We start from the raw sequence: 21506 nt of genomic DNA, 5'->3' as shown, positions 1-21506 counted from the left end.
GAAGTCCGATCATCATCTTAAAATAAAAAAAATAGTGTGGGGGGGGGGGGAATCCCCCCCCCCCCATTCCATACCAGGCTCTGAGTCTGGTATGGATCTTGAGGAGGAAACCCCACACCAAAAGGAAAAACAAAACGGTGTGCCCCCCCCCAATCCATAAAAGACATTTATGCGAGCATGCAGCCTGGCAGGTCAGGAAAAGGGCTGGGCCACATGGATTTAGATTCTCCAGATAACCATGCCCCATGGCTATATAAGAGCTCCCCTCCTGTTGAGGGCATGTGACCTGGTATGGTATGCGTTTGCTCCTCCCCCCTCATTTTCCTGACCTGCCAGGCTGCATGTTTGGATAAGGGTTCAGGTTAAGAGATTTTGGGGGGACCCCACGCCGTTTTTTTTTTTTTTTTTTTTTGACGTGGGGTCCCCACCCATGATTCATACCAGGCTTAAAGCGGAGTTCCGGGCACAAAAACACACTTTTTTTTTTTTGTGCCCATCCGCTTGGTCTCCCTACCCTGAAAAGGAATTGGATAGTTAGGCATTTTTTTTTTTTCACTTACCTTGTAATTGGAGATTGAATATACTCACCTATTCTCTACTTCCTACCTCGGTGCCGCGGCTCCGACGTCACTTCCTGTCTTGCGATGATTCCTGGGAGCTGAACGTCATCGCTCCCAGGAATCAATGCAACGGCACCGGCCTCGCTCGTCCCTTCCGGGGCGACGCCGCATTCCCCGCTAAACAGCTTCTGGGCATGCCCAGAAGCTGTGGAGGAATGCGGCGCTGCACCCGGAAGTGATGAAAGGGGCCGGTGCAGGCGCATTCTGGGACAAGAAGACGCGGAAGAGGATGCCGAAGAGGATCGCGCTGGCTTCAGCTGCCCACAACAGAGATGGCAACGCTGGAGAAGAAGTTTTAAAAGTGAGTATTTCTTCTAAAAGGTAAGTGCGAACCGGGACTAGCCCTGACTGTCCCGGGGGTATGTTTGTTGAAAAATGGTTTCTGTGCCCGGAACTCCGCTATAAAGGGGCCTGGTATTGTCGGACATGAAGTCGTAGGGCAAAGTCGGATCAAAAGTCGTCTGACTTTCATCTGAGAGCAGTGTGAACCCAGCTTTAAAGTAAGACAGCTTCCACCTTCATACACCTCTATGAGTTTCTAATTATTGGTACCTAGCCTGCAACACCTGATTCTAATTTCTTGGATTTGAAGTTGTATTCTTTCTTTTTCTATGTTGCGGATCTGCATAAGAATGATTACACAATGTCAAAAAGTTAGAAAGTCAACATTTAATGGGGTGTGCTTGCCCCATGGATTTATGTTGTGAAATCACAAAATTATCCAAGCAGATGTTGCCTAGCCGCCTCCATCACAGTATTCATGAAGTTTGTTGCTTAAATAAAAGTGTAATTAAGTTAACAATCAGTTACAATGTAGCTATGTTTGTTCACAAACCATATGGCAAACAGCATTTCACCACTATAGTGACTCAGGATTTATTATGGATTAACATGTTGCACTAACAGAATGTGGAAATGTGATGCCTATAGTGTTCATATCCAGTCTTTTCCAGATGAGTTGATGTATATAGACACATAATCACTATTATTATAGGGTGATAAAATACACAATATATTGCAATATGACTGTTCTTGTTCACAAACCATATGGTAAACAACATTGAGTTCGCCAACCCTGTAAATTGTTATAGATCTACATGTTTGAGCAAATGTGGTGCAGGCAGCATTTACGATGGGTCTTTTCCAGATGTGTTAATGTATATAGACACATAGTCAGCATCTCTATAAGCTGAATGTCAAGTCATGCAGTTCCTAGATAAATGCATTGCTAATTTGTGATGTAGAGAAATAAGTAGACCGTTCTTGAGCTTGCCAACGAAAACATTTTCGCAAATGTAATAATCGAACACTAGCTAAGTGTATGAACTTTATTTCAGTTGATTAGTCATACTAGTGTTTGCGGATTACTTAAATGAATGCCACCTGATAAATATTAGAATTTTAGAAGTCGTCTTTTTTTTTATGCAAGTCTTTACACCACCTTTGTCAAACAAAATTCTCGTTGAACAGGTCAATATTGGTTCCGCAGAGAATGTGTGTTTTTTTAAAAAAGATAAAAAAAAAAAAAAAAAAAAACTTTCTTCATGGGAAAGTGCAGTAATGTTTATACAGTTGGATTGCACCATACACATCTAATCAAAGTTTAATGATGTTTGCGTTCATTCATAGTTTGCCATACATGGTATAGTTAATGCCACCATTCAACCATTTTCATGAAAATGTCAAGTAGTCAAGTAGTTTAGGTTTTACGTGACAAGATGATCAGCTAAACAAGCACAAGACCAGACATATTCTGCAGAAACAAAAAATAACTGAAATTCCAGAATGCAAAAAAGTAGTTCAGTTGGTGTGTGTGGTGTATTCTTTGTTTTTAGAAGCATTATTGTATACATACACATATTATAACTCATTTGAGATAGCTCCAAAGCCCACCTCCAGGAATTTGAAAAAAAATCTACTCTTGCAGTGGGGAACCCCTACACGGGTAAAGTGATTATAAAGGATATATATATATATATATATATATATATATATATATATATATATATATATATATATATATATATATATATATATATATATATATATATATATATTATATATATATATATATTTTTTTTTTAATAACAAACATGTTAAACTTACCTGTTCCGTGCAATGGTTTTGCACACAGCAGCTCCGATTCTCCTTTTTTCAGGTTCCCTGCCAGCGCTCTGGGCCAGTCCCCCTTACTGAGTGCCCTCATAGCAACTTGCTTGCCATGGGGCCACTCGTGAGTGCTCACTCCTGATTCGGCTCTCTTTGTACATAAGACACAGAGTGCAGCACTGCCCCACATTTTTTTCCGATTATTCGGATAATAACTTTTAAAAAAAGTGTATAATTTTAGTTATGTAAAGTTTAAAAAAAAAAGGGAATTTCTCTGTCGCTCATTGACAGACGTAGTCTTCTTGATTCACAAGAACTGGGTTATGTTGTCTCCGCAGGAGCAGGACTAGGCAGAAAGAAAAAACGTTCTGGCTCCACCTTAGGGGCAGTCCCTGAGGGTATATCCTCCCTCTCTCTGCTACAAGGCATCAGTTTTTTTCTGTCTAGTCAGGAGTAAGGACCTAAGTTCCTTGCTGGGATCTTTTTGGTCCTGGCAAGATTTTTTCTTTAGAAAAAATATTTTTTAGGTAGTTTTCTCCAGTGTTTTTTTCCTGTGAGATCTTCAAGCAAATATGCCGGACTGGGCGACACTAGTGGTCACCCCAGCCGGCCTACGAGCGCGCGCAGACCATTGCATTGCGCTTGGTCGGCCGCGACACATTCAAGTAAGTATGCGGGGCCGGGCGACGGGCTGGATGTTGAGATCCAGTGGTCACCCCGGTTTCTGCCTACGAGCGCGTGCAGACCAGAGCTCCGCGCTGGGTCGGCCGCGACGGAGTCCCATAGGAGGGACTGACCTTGCGAGTTAAAAGTCTCGCTTGGACGCCAGGAACCAGAGAGTCGAGGCGTCCGGAGTGGTCCACAACCCCCCACCCCGGTGGAGAGGGTATTGTGAAGAGAGGGTGCCTGTCGGTTCGGTATGGTGAGTAAACGTTCCCTTTTTTCCTCGTTATGAGGCAGTATGAATTATGGGCCCCTCCATACATGGTCAGTATATATCTGACACTAAAAGTCCCCCTTGTAAATACAGTATGTGTTTGGTGGGAAGTGGACTTGGTTTGAGAGCTAACACTCTACCCAGCAGACTGTAGTATTACAGCAGACATAGGAGGTATAATCCTACCTTAATTGTAGTGTACCTCCTGCAGATCGATAAACCGCCACTTAGCAGAGATGCAGGTGGATGTGCTGGGAAAAACGATTTCGGCAGTCCGCCGCCATTTTGCTGTAGACCGGGTGCATGAATGTCCTCAGGTCACGCCGGCCGCCATGTTTTTGGAGTCTATTGTCTCCCGTATGGGGGCGGCCATGTTTGATGAGCCCAGCTACCTCGTGGAGAGCTGGGAACGCCGGAAGGCGTACACAGGGGGCGGAGCCACGTCCTTCTACCCGGGAAAACGAACACAGCTCTTTCCAGTCTGTAAGAGACAGACGCTGACTGCAGTTGGTTGGAAACTTCTCTGCATCGGGTGGTGAGCCTTGGGGGTCCCTCTCTTTCTCTGTGGGGATCGAGAAGCAGGTACTCTGAGGGGCGCTATTGCGCTAGGGGGAGACACATAAAAAAAAAAAAAAAAAAGAGGTATTTTTTATTTTATTTAAAAAAAAAAAAGTTTTTTTTGTTTTTCTGGCAGAGGTGTCCTGAATTAACATGGACCCTGCCACTCATGTATCTCCACCGGATCCCCTCGAGGTGTCTGCAGGATCCTCCAGCACCCCACTGACGGTTGAATCATTGTCAGCTATTATGGAAACTTTTGTGTCCCGGGTGGAAGTGGCTTGTCAGGGACAGGGCGCAAGAAAGCGACCCCCGCCTAACCCCTTATTATCTGAAACTTCGGATTCAGAATCTGAGCCTATTTCTGCAGTTGCAGGTACTTCATCTGGGATTGGTGTCTCGGGTACTGTCTCTTCAGACAGTGAGGAGGATGTTTCGGCATCAGCCATAGCCCGAGAGGAAGCGTTGGTAAACGCACTCATTGTATCTGTTCAAGAAACCTTAAGATTACAGGGTATTCCGTCGGAAATAGCTGAAACTGAAATCCCTTTTGGGACTAAAAAACGCATTAAAGTGGCGAAGGTTTTTCCATTGCCCAAATGTTTTGGCAATCCAATCAAAGAAGAATGGAGTCTGCCAAAACGCACCTCTGCTATTTCTAAACGCATTAACAGGCGTTATCCGTTTGAGGAAACCCTCATTAAGAAATGGACAGAACCACCTGTGGTGGATTCACCAATTGCTAGATTGAATAAAGCCACGATTATTCCTTTAGAAGACGCTCCGTCTTTTAAAGATCCAGTGGATCGCAAGATAGAAGCTATGTCTCGCACCATGTTTTCCTTGATTGGATCAGCTTTCAGACCAATAATTGCTATTGGTCTGGTTTCGCAGACTGTAACTGAATGGACCAAGTGGTTACGCCGGGACTTAGAAGAGGTCCCTCAGGCGGTATCAGATTTGTTGGAACAAATGATACAGGGGTTACAGTTTGTGTGTGATGCGGCGTTAGACGCCACTCCATTATTGGCGCGAGCATCAGTTTCAGCAGTGGTTCTCAGGCGTACACTGTGGCTAAAAGGTTGGTTAGCCGACCAAGGTTCCAAAAAAGCATTGGCTAATATCCCCTTTTTAGGAGAGCGTCTATTTGGAGCCAACTTAGATGAGATCATTAAGGATCTCACGGGTGGAAAGAGCACCTTTTTACCGCAAAATGTTAAGGGTAAAGGAACTAGTCAAAGACGAGGGCCTTCTTTCTCGGCTCACAAAAAGTTTTTTCGTCCCGCGGGTGAAAAAATTAAGTCCTCCAAAGCTCCTTCAGGAGGCTTCAGGGGACGTTGGTCGGGCAAGCAAAAGCCCGCCCCCTCCAGACCTGAAGATAAATCGTCCAAAGCCTGAAGGTGCGCCCCCACCCATAACTGGGGTGGGGGGACGTCTTCGCCGGTTCCCGGATCCATGGCTTTCCAGAATCCCGGACAAGTGGGTTTGCGAAGTCATAAGGTCAGGGTACAAGATCGAGTTTCGATCTCTCCCACCAGCGCGATTCTTCCCTTCCAATATCCGACTATCCCCGGATCGTTTAGAAGATCTGCGGAGAGCAGTCACGGATTTACTACAAGGAGTGGTAGTCCACGTTCCTTGGGACAGAACGTTTTCAAGGGTTTTATTCAAACCTATTTACAATACCCAGGAAAGAGGGCAAAGTGCGTCCAATTCTGGACTTAAGGGCACTCAATTCCTTTCTCAACATAAGGAAATTCAAGATGGAATCCATTCGCACAGTAGCAGCCTTCCTGCATCCAGGGGATGTCCTAGCGTCCATAGACATCAAGGACGCCTATCTTCACATTCCCATTTTCGCAGGACATCAGCGGTTTCTACGCTTTTCCGTAGAAGAGAACCACTATCAGTTTGTGGCGTTACCTTTCGGTCTCGCCACGGCTCCTCGGGTCTTCACGAAGGTGTTGGCCCCAATGTTGGCACTACTGCGCCAAAGAGGCATATCGATTCTAGGTTACCTAGACGATCTCCTGCTTCATGCAGAGTCTCCTCAGACCCTGCTACGAAACATAGAAATTACTATAATTTCTTTACAGGAATTCGGGTGGCTGGTGAACCAGCAAAAGTCATTTCTGGTTCCCACCCAGAGGCTCGAATATCTGGGTCTAATTCTAGACACAGTCAGGTCAAGAGTTTTCCTTCCGGTAGGGAAACTCCGGAAGATTCAATCAGCAGTCCAGTTGTTACTATCCAACAGCTGGTCTTCTCTTCGAACTTGCATGAGGGTTCTGGGGTTGATGGTGGCTTCCTTCGAAGCAGTCCCATTTGCCCAGTCCCATACCCGAATTCTTCAGCAAGAGATTCTTCTCAGATGGAATCGGAATCCGGAATCCCTGGACAATCGGATCCGATTGAGCAAACAGACCAGTCTCTGGTCTGGTGGCTTCGGTCTCCGATGCTCAGCCAGGGAAAGTCATTTCTGCCAATATATTGGACGATAGTGACCACGGATGCCAGTCTATCCGGATGGGGAGGAATTCTCGGTCAGTTATCTGTCCAGGGACTTTGGTCCCTGGAAGAATCCAGGTTGCCGATAAATGTATTGGAACTGAGAGCGATCAGACTTTGTCTGATTCACTGGACCGAGCAGCTCCAGGGCAGCCCGGTTCGGATCCAGTCGGACAACGCCACGGCCGTGGCTTATGTCAATCACCAGGGGGGCACCAAGAGTGTCCGAGCGGCCAAAGAAGTGGCTTGCATTCTTCGCTGGGCGGAACGATTTGTTCCAGCTATCTCTGCGGTGTTCATTCCGGGGGTGGAGAATTGGCAGGCAGATTATCTCAGCCGTCAGACTCTGGATCAGGGGGAATGGTCCCTCCATCCAGAAGTTTTCCACCAGTTGTGCCTACGGTGGGGCACCCCGGATGTGGATCTGTTGGCATCACGATTCAACAGGAAAGTACAGAGATTCGTGGCTCGCTCCCGCGATCCTCTAGCAGAGACCGCAGACGCACTGATCGCCCCGTGGGGGCAATACCAGCTAATGTATGCCTTCCCTCCTCTCGGGTTACTGCCAAGACTTCTTCGCAGGATAGAGGAGGAAGGAATTCCAGTAATCCTGGTAGCTCCGGACTGGCCTCGCCGAGCTTGGTACGCCGACGTGGTCAGACTGGTGGCGGACGTCCCGTGGAGACTTCCTCTCAGGGAGGACCTACTGTCTCAGGGACCGATCTTCCATCCTGCTTTACGATCGCTGGCTTTAACGGCCTGGCTATTGAGACCCAGGTGCTGAAGGACAAGGGATTGTCAGCTTCAGTTATTCCTACTCTAGTTAAAGCAAGGAAAGCGACTTCCAGAAAGATTTATCATCGCACATGGAAGTCCTACATTGCATGGTGTGAACCCCTGGGGTTCCACCCACGATCTTATTCGGTTAGTCGAATATTAGCTTTTCTGCAACAAGGGGTTGAGCAGAAACTGGCCTTGAGCACTATCAAGGGTCAGGTCTCAGCATTAGCTATCTTCTTTCAGAAGCCTTTGGCTACTCATTCCTTGGTGCGGAATTTCATCCAGGGGGTGCGACATCTGGCTCCGCCAGTGCGCGCGCCGTTACCACCCTGGGATCTTAATTTAGTATTGTCGGTTCTTCAGAAACCTCCCTTTGAAGATATTAGGGAGATTCCTCTACCTACGTTGTCCCAGAAGGTGGCCTTCTTGGTGGCTATCACTTCTGCACGCAGGGTGTCAGAACTGGCCGCATTATCTTGTCGTTCCCCATATCTGGTGGTTCATAGAGATAAGGTGGTTCTTCGTCCAAATCCATCCTTCCTACCAAAAATGGTTTCAGAATTTCATCTGAATGAAGAAATTGTATTACCTTCCCTGTGTCCTAAGCCCAGTCATCCTCGGGAGTTTGCTTTGCACTCCTTGGATGTGGTCCGGGCGATCAGGGTATACTTGAAAACGACAGACTCGTTTCGCAAGACGGATTCACTTTTTGTGATCCCGGATGGACCCAAAAAGGGGTTGCCTGCATCTGCCGCGACTATTTCCAAATGGATCAGACAGACGGTGGTACAGGCTTATTCTATTAAGGGTCGGGAGCCCCCGTTCCCTGTTAAGGCGCACTCCACTCGGGCACTTAGTGCGTCATGGGCCTTTCGCCATCAGGCGTCAGTGGTCCAGGTGTGCAAGGCGGCTACCTGGTCGTCGGTGCATACCTTTACAAAACATTATAAAGTTGATGTAATGGCATCGTCTGATGCCTCGTTTGGCCGCAAGGTTTTGCAGGCCGCCATTTGAGGAGACCAGTGGTCTGCCTCGAGGGTTTTTTTTTTCCGTTGGAAATTTTCATTTGAGTCTCATTCTTTGTTTATAATGAGCCTTTAAAACTTCTAGTTTGGCACCGGTTGCGCCTTCTAGATTGGATTTTGATTTCGGTCAATCCCACCCCTCATTTGTTGCACTGCTTCTGGATGTCCCAGTTCTTGTGAATCAAGAAGACTACGTCTGTCAATGAGCGACAGAGAAAATCGGATTTTTGTAAGATCTTACCGTAAAATCCTTTTCTGGAAGTCGCTTTCCTTGCTTTAACTAGAGTAGGAATAACTGAAGCTGACAATCCCTTGTCCTTCAGCACCTGGGTCTCAATAGCCAGGCCGTTAAAGCCAGCGATAGTAAAGCAGGATGGAAGATCGGTCCCTGAGACAGTAGGTCCTCCCTGAGAGGAAGTCTCCACGGGACGTCCGCCACCAGTCTGACCACGTCGGCGTACCAAGCTCGGCGAGGCCAGTCCGGAGCTACCAGGATTACTGGAATTCCTTCCTCCTCTATCCTGCGAAGAAGTCTTGGCAGTAACCCGAGAGGAGGGAAGGCATACATTAGCTGGTAGAGAAAAGCCAGCCCCCGCGTAACTACACACACACTGGGGGTCCAGCCAGCTCGTAGTCCGCCGCACAGGAACCGAACTCCCCAGTAACGGACCACTGCCGCGCGCCGCGCCTGGATGTGATGTCAGCTGCGGGCGGTGCGTCTGTACAGGGGCTGCGGCGCGCTGTGATAGGTACAGAGAACTCCCCGGCCTGGATGTGACGTCAGTCAGCTGCCGGGAGAGGAAGCGGGTGGTGCGTCTGTACAGGCCAGGGGCTGTGATAGGATAGGTACTATCCTATCACAGCCCCTGGCCTGTACAGACGCACCGCCCGTTTCCTCTCCCGGCAGCTGACGTCACATCCAGGCCGGGGAGTTCTCTGTACCTATCACAGCGCGCCACAGCCCCTGTACAGACACACCACCCGCAGCTGACGTCAAATCCAGGCGCGGCGGTGGTCCGTTACTGGGGAGTTAGGTGGTTCCTGTGCGGCGGACTACGAGCTGGCTGGACCCCCAGGGTGTGTGTAGTTACGCGGGGGCTGGCTGCACAAGTGGAAAAAGTACTTTCAAGAACTGTTCTAATATTAAGAATAAGCGAAAAAAAACAATTGTACAAAAAAAATAGTACTTTCAAGTTTCAACTAAAAAAGGTGGCCGGTTATTACTGGGGAGTTCTTCTCTGTACCTATCACAGCGCAGCCCCTGTACAGCCCGCAGCTGACGTCACATCCAGGCGCGGGGGTGGTCCGTCAGGTCAGAGTCAGAGTGTCACAGTCAGACACACATATACAGCAGCGTTTCTCCGGACTCCTCCTCAGTCCTCCCTCCACACAGTGAGCTCTCCTCCCTCCCCGCCCAGCCCTAGTTGCTAGGTTACCAAAAGTGTGAGAGTGCCTTTGTTAATGCAACCAATGCAAAAAATGAGTGCCGCAGCGAGTGAGGAAATTGTAAATAAAAGAGGAAAAGTCAGCTCGCCAGTATGGCAGTTTTTTGGATATTAGAAGTCTGACCGTACTCAGACCAATGTCGTCTGCAGGTTATGCAAGACCGTCGTACCTACCAAGACTGGTAATACCACAAACTTGTTTTACCACCTTAGCCGCGCTCATCCTTTGGAGCACAGCCGTATTCAACCAACAACATCTGCAACACCGCACAAGCAGCAGACCACCATGGAGAGGTACTCTGCATCAGTGCCTTATGACAAAGAATCTAAACGGTACAAAGATATAACGGAGGCAGTGGCATATCATATAGCCAAAGACATGCTTCCGCTTAGCACTGTCGAGAAGCCAGGTTATAAAAAGCTCATACACGTGCTTGACCCACGCTTGTTATTCCTGGCCGAAAGTACTTTTCTAAGACTGCCATTCCTAAGCTGTATGTAATGTGCAAAGAATCTGTGCAGCAAGAAATATTGTGTACTTTGCAACAACCTCTGACCTGTGGTCAAGCCGTACTTCTGAGCCATACATTAGCTTGACCATTCACTTCATCGACAATGAATGGGGTTTGAAAACCAGATGTCTTGAGACTGCATATTTCCCCGAAGATCACACAGGAGAAGTGATAGCAGAATGCTTGAAGGAGGCACTGTTGTCCTGGAGTCTGAATGAAGACAAAATGGTGTGCATCACCACAGACAGCGGGGCAAATGTAGTGAAGGCGACTTCACTGAACAACTGGACACGGCTGCAGTGTTTTGGCCATCGTTTGCACTCTGCTATTGGTGAGTAGCTTTGTCGTTTTAATGCTAGTCATCAATGTTGTACACGATCTATTATCAGTTATTTACACTGGCATTGTTTTTCTGCTGGTGCTGCAGGAAAAGATAAAAGAGTGGAGAGGGCTGTAGGTGTGTGCAAGAAAGTGGTATCTGCCTTTTACTCGTGGAAGAAAAAGAGTGCGCTCTCTAAAGCACAGGAACGTCTCCATCTTCCCACACACCAGCTGGTCACAGAGTCACTAACCAGGTGGGGCTCAAGACAAAAGATGGTGGCAAGGGTCCTAGAGCAACAAAAGGCCATCATTGAAGTTCTGTCTTCTGACAAAAACAACAGGCACCTGATCCCAACGTGGCAGGATATTGACGTCCTTGAGTCAATGCATGCTGCCTTAACTCCTCTCCTGGAGTTCACAGACTCCCTTTCTGGGGAGTCATATGTGACGGTCTCGTACGTGAAGCCTGTGCTCCACCTTTTCCGCTCCAGTTTTCTGAAAGTTAATGAGGGGGACACTGAGCTCACAAAAGAGCTGAAGACAAAGATAATGACTTATCTCGACGAGAAATATGCTGACCCTGACACAGATGATCTTCTTGACATGGCTACCTTCGTCGACCCTAGATTTAAAGGCCAATACATCAGACCAGAGAAGGTAGGGGCCATTCAAATGAGAGCTGTGTCTGTGATCATGGATGAAGACCAGGGCCAACAATCACAGGCAGGGCCTTCTGAAGGAGCAGCAGACCAAGGTGCAGAAGGAGGAGCTGCAAGTGGACCACCTCTGCCACTGGGCGTGAAGAAGCAACGCAAGTCATTGGGGAGCTTTTTCAAAAAACAGTGCCAAGATGATGATGCTTTGCCTCTCACTGAAAAACAAAAAGTGGAGAGCGAGCTGGAAAGTTACCTGAGGTGCCCTGATGCAGACAGTGAGTCTAACCCTCAGGACTGGTGGAGGCTACATGAACACAACTTCCCCAGATTGTCTCAGCTGGCGAAAAAGTATTTGTACATTCCAGCCACCAGCACCCCCTCAGAAAGAATTTTTAGTACTGGGGGTAATATTGTTACATGCACCAGGGCAGCTTTAGACCCAGAGAAGGTCAACCAGCTGGTGTTCCTAGCACAAAACCTGGACTAAAATATACTTGAATAGTTCAACTAAGTATGATGATTAGAGTAAGAATAGCTTGAAGACTGAGTTACTTTTTCATATTTCTGCAGGTTTTATATTTCAAACAATGTTACTGTACTGTAGGTTTGTTTTTTATGTTACAGATGTACCTCAGTCTACCTCAGTTTTATTTGTTTACAAAACACTGCACATACAGTACATAGCAGCTGCTACTACTACAGTGCATTACAGCATACCCAGCAGGCCAGCAGCCACATTCACACTGGCAATCTTCTGATTCCTGACACAGCTGTGAGCGGCTAGATGTGGCTGCCGGCCCTGTTAACTAGAATGATAGGTCGCAGCTATTCGCGGCTAGCTAGCCTTAAAGTGGTTTGTTAGGGCCAGCTTGGCCCAAATTACAGGCCAAGTTCACCTTTTGGAACATGTTAGTTTCAACTTACAGCCTATGCAGGTTGCAGTTGGTTGTGGTGCGTTTTTTTTTTTTTTTAACACATATTTGATACAATGTGTGTTTTTGGGATGGGTCTGTTGTCATGCGGTAGAAACTAAACACTTTATTCACCAGAAGGTGAACAGCTAGTGAACCTCCTAGCACTAAACTTGCACTAAATTCTCAGGTTTCTCTGTTTATATTTAACAGTTTGCACTATTTTATTACACTTTATTAAGCATTTCTTACATTTTCTTTCATTTTGCACCTAAGGCCCCATGCACACGGGGCGTTAGAAAAAACGTACGTCAAAGTTAGTTCTGACGCCGGAAAAAGCAGCTGTAAAAACGTGCTTTCAGTAGCTTTTTCCATTGGCGTTATTGCACGTTTTGCCACGTTGCTTTTAGCAGCGTTTTTTTTTCTTCCATTCAAAATCAATGGTTCCCTATGGGAGCCTATTGATTTGAATGGAGGTCGCACCGCAACACCGCAAGTCGGATCCGACTTGCGGGGTGACTTGCGCTGTGGGAATCTTGAGGGGGAACTCCACGCCAAAATGTGTGAAAAAAACGGCGTGGGGTCCCCCCCCAAGGTTCCAAACCAGGCCCTTGGGTCTGTTATGGAATTTGAGGGTAGCCCCATGCAGAAAAAACGGCGTGGGGTCCCCCCCAAAATCCATACCAGACCCTTATCCGAGCATGCAGCCCGGCAGGCCAGGAAAGGGGAGGGGACGAGCGAGCGGCCCCACCCCCCCTGGACCACACCAGGCCACATGCCCTCAACATGGGGGGGTGTTGGTGCTTTGGGGCAAGGGGAGCTCTGCACCCCCCACCTCAAAGCACCTTGCCCCCATGTTGATGAGGACAAGGGCCTCATCCCCACAACCCTGGCCGGTGGTTGTGGGGGTCTGCGGGCAGGGGGCTCATCGGAATCTGGAAGCACCCTTTAACAAGGGGGCCCCCCAGATCCCGGACCCCCTCCCTATGTGAATGGGTATGGGGTACACTGTACCCCTACCCATTCACCCCATAAAAGGCAGTGTATGGAAATAACGACAAGAGACGTTTTGGAAAGTTTATTAAAAATCTTCATCCGACTCTTCTTGTCTTCTCCTCTCCGGGGTCTTCTCCGGGGTCTTCTGCTCTTTTGCTGTCCGCCCTTCTTGTCTTCTCCTCTCCGGGGTCTTCTGCTCTTTTGCTATCCCCCTCTTCTTGTGTTCTTCTCTCCGGGGTCTTCTGCTGTCCCCTCTTCTGCTGTCCTCCCTTCTTTTCTTCTCCTCTCCGGTCTTCTGCTCTTTTGCTGTCGGCTGTCTTCTTCCTCCGGTCCTCCTCCGACGACGTCTCCGCTGATTATGCCTATCTCCGGTCTCTGCAGCTTATTATATAGCCATTAGGGGCGTGGCCCCGATGACGTCATCGGGAGGCCCCGCCCCCCTCATGTCACAGATGACGTCATATGTGACATGAGGGGGGCGGGGCCTCCCGATGACGTCATCGGGGCCACGCCCCTAATGGCTATATAATAAGCTGCAGAGACCGGAGATAGGCATAATCAGCGGAGACGTCGTCGGAGGAGGACCGGAGGAAGAAGACAGCCGACAGCAAAAGAGCAGAAGACCGGAGAGGAGAAGAAAAGAAGGGAGGACAGCAGAAGAGGGGACAGCAGAAGACCCCGGAGAGAAGAACACAAGAAGAGGGGGACAGCAAAAGAGCAGAAGACCCCGGAGAGGAGAAGACAAGAAGGGCGGACAGCAAAAGAGCAGAAGACCCCGGAGAAGACCCCGGAGAGGAGAAGACAAGAAGGGCGGACAGCAAAAGAGCAGAAGACCCCGGAGAGGAGAAGACAAGAAGAGTCGGATGAAGATTTTTAATAAACTTTCCAAAACGTCTCTTGTCGTTATTTCCATACACTGCCTTTTATGGGGTGAATGGGTAGGGGTACAGTGTACCCAATACCCATTCACATAGGGAGGGGGTCCGGGATCTGGGGGGCCCCCTTGTTAAAGGGTGCTTCCAGATTCCGATGAGCCCCCTGCCCGCAGACCCCCACAACCACCGGCCAGGGTTGTGGGGATGAGGCCCTTGTCCTCATCAACATGGGGGCAAGGTGCTTTGAGGTGGGGGGTGCAGAGCTCCCCCTGCCCCAAAGCACCAACACCCCCCCATGTTGAGGGCATGTGGCCTGGTGTGGTCCAGGGGGGGTGGGGCCGCTCGCTCGTCCCCTCCCCTTTCCTGGCCTGCCAGGCTGCATGCTCGGATAAGGGTCTGGTATGGATTTTGGGGGGGACCCCACGCCGTTTTTTCGGCATGGGGCTACCCTCAAATTCCATAACAGACCCAAGGGCCTGGTTTGGAACCTTGGGGGGGACCCCACGCCGTTTTTTTCCCAGTTTGGCGTGGAGTTCCCCCTCAAGATTCCCACAGCGCAAGTCACCCCGCAAGTCGGATCCGACTTGCGGTGTTGCGGTGCGACCTCCATTCAAATCAATAGGCTCCCATAGGGAACCATTGATTTTGAATGGAAGAAAAAAAAACGTATAACGTGGCTTAACGCACGTTAAGCAACGTTATAGCAAAGTTATTCAGCTTTTAGCAGCGTCAGGCGTTTTTAACGCTGTAACGCTGGTCCTCAGAACGCGCAGGTGGTGGGTTCTTGTTGCAGCCTAAAAACGCCTAAGCCACTTACAGCTCAAAAACGTCTGAGTGTGCATGAGGCCATAGAATAACATGGAGGGGCGTTTTTAGGCTGCAAAAAGAAAACGCCTGACGCTGCTTACAGCAGCGTTAAAAACGTCCCGTGTGCATGGGGCCTAAATGTAAGATAATTGTTAAGTGTTCATTGTGACTTATGTTTACATTTTAATTATTTGAGTTTTACATGGTTGTGTTGACATTTTATTGTCTTAAGAACTGAGGGGATTATGATCAGACTCAGAGGAAGGTTAAGTTTAAAATAAAAATGTTTAAATGTAACATTTTTCTCCTGGTCCTTATTTTAAATGGGTAATAAAAAATATCAATAATTATCGATATCGACCGATATGAAACACTGATATCGTGATACAGTTTTCAGCCATATCGCCCAGCCCTACCTGCTCCCCATTCATACCTTAGACCTTGTAACACGAATGAGTCACATGACATCGGGGAGGGAAAATGGCTAATTGGGCCCAATTTGCACATTTTCACTTAGGGGTGTACTCACTTTTGTTGCCAGCGGTTTAGGCATTAATGGCCGTGTGTTAGGTTTTTTTTGAGGGGACAGCAAATTTACACTGTTATACAAGCTGTACACTCGCTACTCTTCATTGTAGCAAAGTGTAATTTCTTCAGTGTTGTCACATGAAAAGATATAATAAAATATTTACAAACATGTGAGGGGTGTACTCACTTTTGTGAGATACTGTATAATAATAATTACACCTAGAAGCAGGATATATGGGCATTTTAAGGAGTCAGACATGAAGCTGCATTAAGTGTGAAAGGGAGATCTAAATATTTTATATTAAAGTACAACTAAAAGCTGAGACTTTTTTTTTTTTTTTTTTTTTTACATGATCACGTTAAAGCACAATACTGATAAAAGTTTACTTTATATGTAATTGTAATGCCTTATATTCCCTCCAGTCTATCAGCCTCTACCTTTTTTGAGTTCAGATGCTGCTCTTCCCTGCACAGAGTCTTTAAGGTGATTTTTATTATTTTTTTTTAAACAACAAATATGTTATATTTACCTGCTCTGCGTAATGGTTTTGCACAGAGCAGCCTGGATTCTCCTCTTCTGGGGGTCCCGCATTGACGCTTCTTGCTCCTCCAGCCTTCAGAGTGCCCCAATAGCAAGCTGCAAACTATAGTATAGAGCGCCCCTATAGCAAGATAAAAAAAACTTCTGCCTTTTTAGAACCACTCACTTCCTTCCCAGGACTACATATCCCATGAGGCATTGCTCCTCACACATTCACAAGTTCTCAGGCACTTACTGACGTGTGGATGGTGTAGCTGCATGTGTGCTGCACTGTCTTCTCACTTGTATGGACGGTACACTGAGCTATATGTGTGCTTCACTGTATTTCCTGGTATGTAAAAAAATAATGCATTCTGTATGCAGGCCAACTAATCGGCTGATCAACTAATTGATTATGAAAAATGTTGGAAAGTATTTTCACAATCGATTACGGTAGTTGTTTCGGCCCTAATTTACATTATCCCTCATTTCCCTCATTCTGCTGCTGCACTCCTCCCTAAAGCCCCAATCTGTGGTTGGTTCCATAGCTTTATCACCTACAATACAAGGCCGTTCACTCTACATACAGCTGTAGTTGCACCCTTGCCACATCCACCAACAATGCAATCTGTTTGAGAGGAGGTTGTGTGGGACCAATCTCTGCTCAAGGAACCCAGTTGAAGCACGAAATAAGGTTCTTAATATTTGAACAACCCTAAAAAATCTTCATTTAACCCTTGCAGTGTAGGAGGCCCTACTGGAAGGGTATTTTTATTTTTTTATTTTTTTTGCTGTGCCTGGATTTGGAGTTCTTATCGTTAGCGGCTGCTGAAAGGTTTTTGTAAGGGCATGCATATGGCCTAAAGCAAGAAATCCAGGGAGATTTCTCTGTATAACTAAAGCCAAAACGATTTTCTCATCTTTGTTGGAGTTGGAAAATCTAAAAACCTGTGCCCACCCCCCCCCCCCCCTCCATCTGTTTCCCGGTGGAAAGATTTATTTTTTACTTTTTCCTGTAGGCACAACAGGTACTGGGAAATAATAACTCAAATATTTCTTTTTGATTGCTTTTCTGGCAGGAACCAATACTATTTTTTTTTTTTTGCTTTAGGGCTTGTTTTGTACCTGGTCCTTTTAAAGGGCTTGATACCAAGAAAGTAACTCGGTAATTATTTAGAATCACAACTCTTTCTGCTTAAAGTGGTTGTAAAGGCAGATGGTTTTTTCACCTTCATGCATTCTATGCATTAGGATAAAAAACCTTAAGTGTGCAGCAGCCCCCTCTAGCACTTATCTGAGCCCCATCTCGATCCAGAGATGTGCACAAACGCCTCGGCTGTCCGGGACCCTCCCTCCTGATTGGCTGAGACACAGCAGCGGCGCTATTGGCTCCCGCTGCTGTCAGTCAGTTAGCCAATGCAGGGAGAGAGGGGGCAGGGCCGAACTGAAGCTCCATTTCTGAATGGACACACAAAGCTTCTGGCTTGGCTCCAGTGCCCCCATAGCAAGCTGCTTGCTGTGCGGGCACTCGACAGGAGGGAGGGACCAGGAGCGCCGGCGGGGGACCCGCGAAGAGGAGGATCAGGGCTGCTCTGTGTAAAACCATTAGAGCCGGTTCACACTACTCCGACTTGTCAGCCGACCAAGTGACAAGTAGCTCCCAATGCTGTGCAATGGAACCGTTCTAATCGGAGCGACTCAAGTCGCTCCGACTTAGAAAAAGGTTCCTGCATTATTTTTTGGCGAAGTCGTAGCAACTTGCATTGACTTCTATTATAAGAAGTCGTTTGCAAGCTGCGATGCCCCGACTTTGGGCGACTTTGAGTCGGATAAGAGCCGGTTCACATACAGGCAACCCGACTTGCCAGGGCGACCTGTGAAGTCGCGGTGCACAGCTCGCACCGCGACCTCGGAGGGCATGCACAGACTTCATATCATTGAAGTCAATGCAGGTCGCTCCAGGTCGCCCCAAAGTAGTACAGGACCCTTTTTCTAAGTCGGAGCAACTTGTGTCGATCCTATTAGAACGGGTCCTGTGCTACTCTATGGCAGGCGACCCACGGTCGCCTGACAAGTCGCCCCAGTGTGAACGGGGTCTTAGTGTGAACCGACTCTAAGGCTCGGTTCACACTTATGCGATGCGGGAAGGCTGCGAATGCCATATGCGATACACACTGCCATATGCGATACGCTGGGGGTGTCAATGTAATCTTAACGACACCCCCAGTTTGATCGCATATCGCAGTGCGATCTTACAGTTTGCACAGGATCGGATCCCACAAGTGTGAACCACTGTGCGATCCGATCCTGATGCGGCTCAAAAAAAGGGTCATGTGCGACTTTACTGCGGGTGCAGTGCGAATTTAGCCATACAGAGTGTATGGCTGAATTCGCACCGCACACCCGATCGCATATAATGAAGGAGCAGTGCGCTCCGATATTATATGCGATCGCCGCAGCCGCACATATGTGAACCGGCACTTACACAGAGCACATAAGTATGACCTGTTTATTTTTATAGAAAAAAAAAACACTTTGGTATCACTTTAACTTTGTTTTTTTTTAAATACTCTGGACTTTAAAGGACTTTAAATACTCTGCTTTTCTATACAAGGTTTTTGTAAAAAGAAAAGTAGTGTAGTAGTCTGCTATAACATGCTAACGTTTGGCATGCTTAGGTGGTTAACAGTGCCTCTGTAAATAGTAATTGCTAACCTAGTTGCAACATCTTTATTACTTTCACTTTTGTTTCTAAATGCGTGGGTGGCATTCATGCCTGTTACTGTCTAACTTGGCTGGAATTCCCCATGGATTCATGCCTTTGACTTTGACCTTGTAACCAGAGCTCCTTCCTAGGCCTCAACATCTGTCCCTCAGCAAAGACTGCAATGTATTTTTTTTTTTTTTTTTTAATATGATTTATTTATTTTTAACAGAGGGTTTCTGTTAGTTTGGGTTATTAGATGGTACCTATTTATTCCCTTTTTCCTTTTATGGGAATAACATTAGCAGAATGACCTGTGGAGACACCCTGGGGTGTGACCAGCACATTTTAAATTCTATTTGTACGACCTTTTTCTGAATAAAAGTTTTATGTTTCTGCATTGTAAATCATTTATTACAAGGTGCAGAAGGTTTCTTTTTTTTTTTTACACTTCTAGGTACACCATTGGACCAACAGTGCAAATGAACATACATTCCTTCCCATTGCATTTTGCAACTCTTAGGGTTTTTCTGTAAAAGTAGACTAAAGAAAATGCAGAAGTATTGTTTACAGAGCTAGTAGTTACAGCTATAGTTTGGTCTGAACAAATCCGCTTTAGATAAAAAAAATATAATTTGGCCTCTAAGAATCTGATCTAAATAAAATTATAGTTTGGCCTCCATGAACCTGTTTTTGATAAAATATAGCTTAGCACCCAAGAATCTACTCTAGATAAGTCACTAGCTGTAAGCCATAATCCATCAAATTTAAAAGAAAAAAATGCTTGAAATATATTACCCTGTGTGTAACGCATCTATATAAAATGAGTTTCACTTTTTAAATGTACCGTATTTATCGGCGTAGAACGCGTACCTAAATTTTAGGGGAGAAATTTCAGGAAAAAAGCTGAAATTTAAAATAAACAGCTTTGAACTCAGAACACTTTTTTAAATCAAATGTAGTCTCACCAGTGCCCACGAATGCAGCCTCGCCAGCGCAGTGCCCACGAATGCAGCCTCGCCAGCGCTAGTGCCCATAATTGCAGCCTCGCCAGCGCTAGTGCCCATAATTGCAGCCTCGCCAGCGCTAGTGCCCATAATTGCAGCCTCTCAAGCGCCAGTGCCCATAATTGCAGCCTCGCCAGCGTCAGTGCCCATAATTGCAGCCTCTCCAGCGCCCATAATTGCAGCCGCGCCAGTGACACTATCCAAATTACTTTTAAAAAAGTCCAGGAAGCAGCGCCGAGAGGTAGAAGGGGGCGGGCGGCGCCGAGGAGAAGGAAGGACACGCTGTCATCGGAGGTCCCGGCGCCTATGTCAGACATCGGCATAGGAGGTGGGACTTCCGATGACAGCGCGTCCTTCCTTCTCCTCTGCGCCGCCTGGCCCCTTCTATCTCTCGGTGCTGCTTCCTGGATATTTTTTTTCTATCGGTGTATAACACGCACTGTTACTTTTTCCTCCATTTTTAGGAGGAAAAAGTGCATGTTATACGCCGATAAATACGGTAATTACTGAAATTAACTTTGATATTCACATTTTTTGAGATGCACCTGTATGTAAAGAATTTTTTATTTTTATTGTTACACTTTAACCAGTAATAAAATCACTGCTCCTGTAAAAACTATCTTCTTTAAAAAAAAACCTTTCTCTTACGTCCTCCGACAGTCGCCGCCTTTAAGTCATCACTGTTGGGTATTCACTTCCGCTCCGCAGGAGTAGTTCGGCATAAAGACTTAGTCAAAAGAACAAAGGCATTTGCATATACACACCCATGGGGGCTGTCCCATCTGGTCAATGCCCCCCTGCAGTGACCACTCCCAACCCAGTTTCATTCTGCCTAGCGTTAGGAGTAGTTGGGCTTCCCTGTGCTGGGGCTACAGTCTCAGCCTATTTAATCTTTTATTTTTCTTACTTTACTAGCTGTTTATTTTGTCAGCTTTTAGTTTTAGTCGGCTCTTCGGAAGAAGATGGATCATGCGGTGCTGGGATTCGGACTGACCGCCCTGGTTCTCCAGGGCAGAGGGTCAGATGGACCCCCAGCCCGCCATCGAGCGTTCAGCCGTGATTCGTCCTGGCACTATGAACGACCCATCCCTGTTCGCAGCAGGGATGCAGCCGTGAGGTGGCTACCTCACAGGACACATCTTCGATGCTGCGGTGTCATGTCCCTGGCTAACGGCACTCCCTGTCAGATGAGGACAGCGGCTTTCCGTTCATAGAGGCACCCCACGCCATCTGGTACAGGTAAGTACTTCTGTGTGGGGCCTCTGTCTGGGGTGGCAGTCCTGTGTTGCTGTGTGTCCCCCATGTCTGTGCCTGTGTGACTCCCTGATGCGGTCCCTGCGGGGATCGCTTGTGCATGCGCTGCGGTGCTGTATGTTTTTGGGGGTCCCCTTCCCTGTGTCACTTCGGTGCTTGTTGGGGGTGCAGACTGTGTGTGTGGCGGCCGCAGCGGGGTAAATCCGTGCGGTCCGCCATTTTAGGTATGGGCAGGCATGTTTGGCTCCTCTATGGGCATTACTACATGCTTTTTTGGCCCCATCCACCGCCATTTGGCGGTAGCCGAACGATTTTTCCGACCGCATGCCCGGCGGCCATTTTGGCGGAGCCTTCCGTGCAATCCTATTTGGCAGCCATTTTCCCTGAGTCATGCAGCCTATAAGTTCAGCCTACTCTAGCAGCACTTCCTTTT

The 21506-nt window shown here is 47.3% G+C and overlaps 2 protein-coding genes across 2 annotated transcripts in view; both read left to right on the top strand.

Annotated features, from left to right (window-relative positions):
- PLXNB2 (plexin B2) overlaps positions 1-21506 on the top strand; it is a 560635-nt gene that overhangs the window by 191968 nt on the left and 347161 nt on the right. The gene's annotated exons all lie outside the window — the stretch shown is intronic.
- On the top strand, positions 10269-11958 carry LOC309552590 (E3 SUMO-protein ligase ZBED1-like; the record flags this gene model as incomplete). Its single annotated transcript, XM_082253537.1, has 3 exons — positions 10269-10446; positions 10505-10825; positions 10922-11958. 3 exons carry the CDS (start codon positions 10269-10271, stop codon positions 11956-11958), a joined length of 1536 nt encoding a protein of 511 aa, XP_082109663.1.

This window comes from Pelophylax lessonae, assembly GCF_965119305.1.
Source record: "Pelophylax lessonae genome assembly, chromosome: 4".
Lineage (NCBI taxonomy): Eukaryota > Metazoa > Chordata > Amphibia > Anura > Ranidae > Pelophylax > Pelophylax lessonae.
Note: the sequence above shows the minus strand (reverse complement) of the source record. Positions and strands in the feature narration are given on the sequence as shown.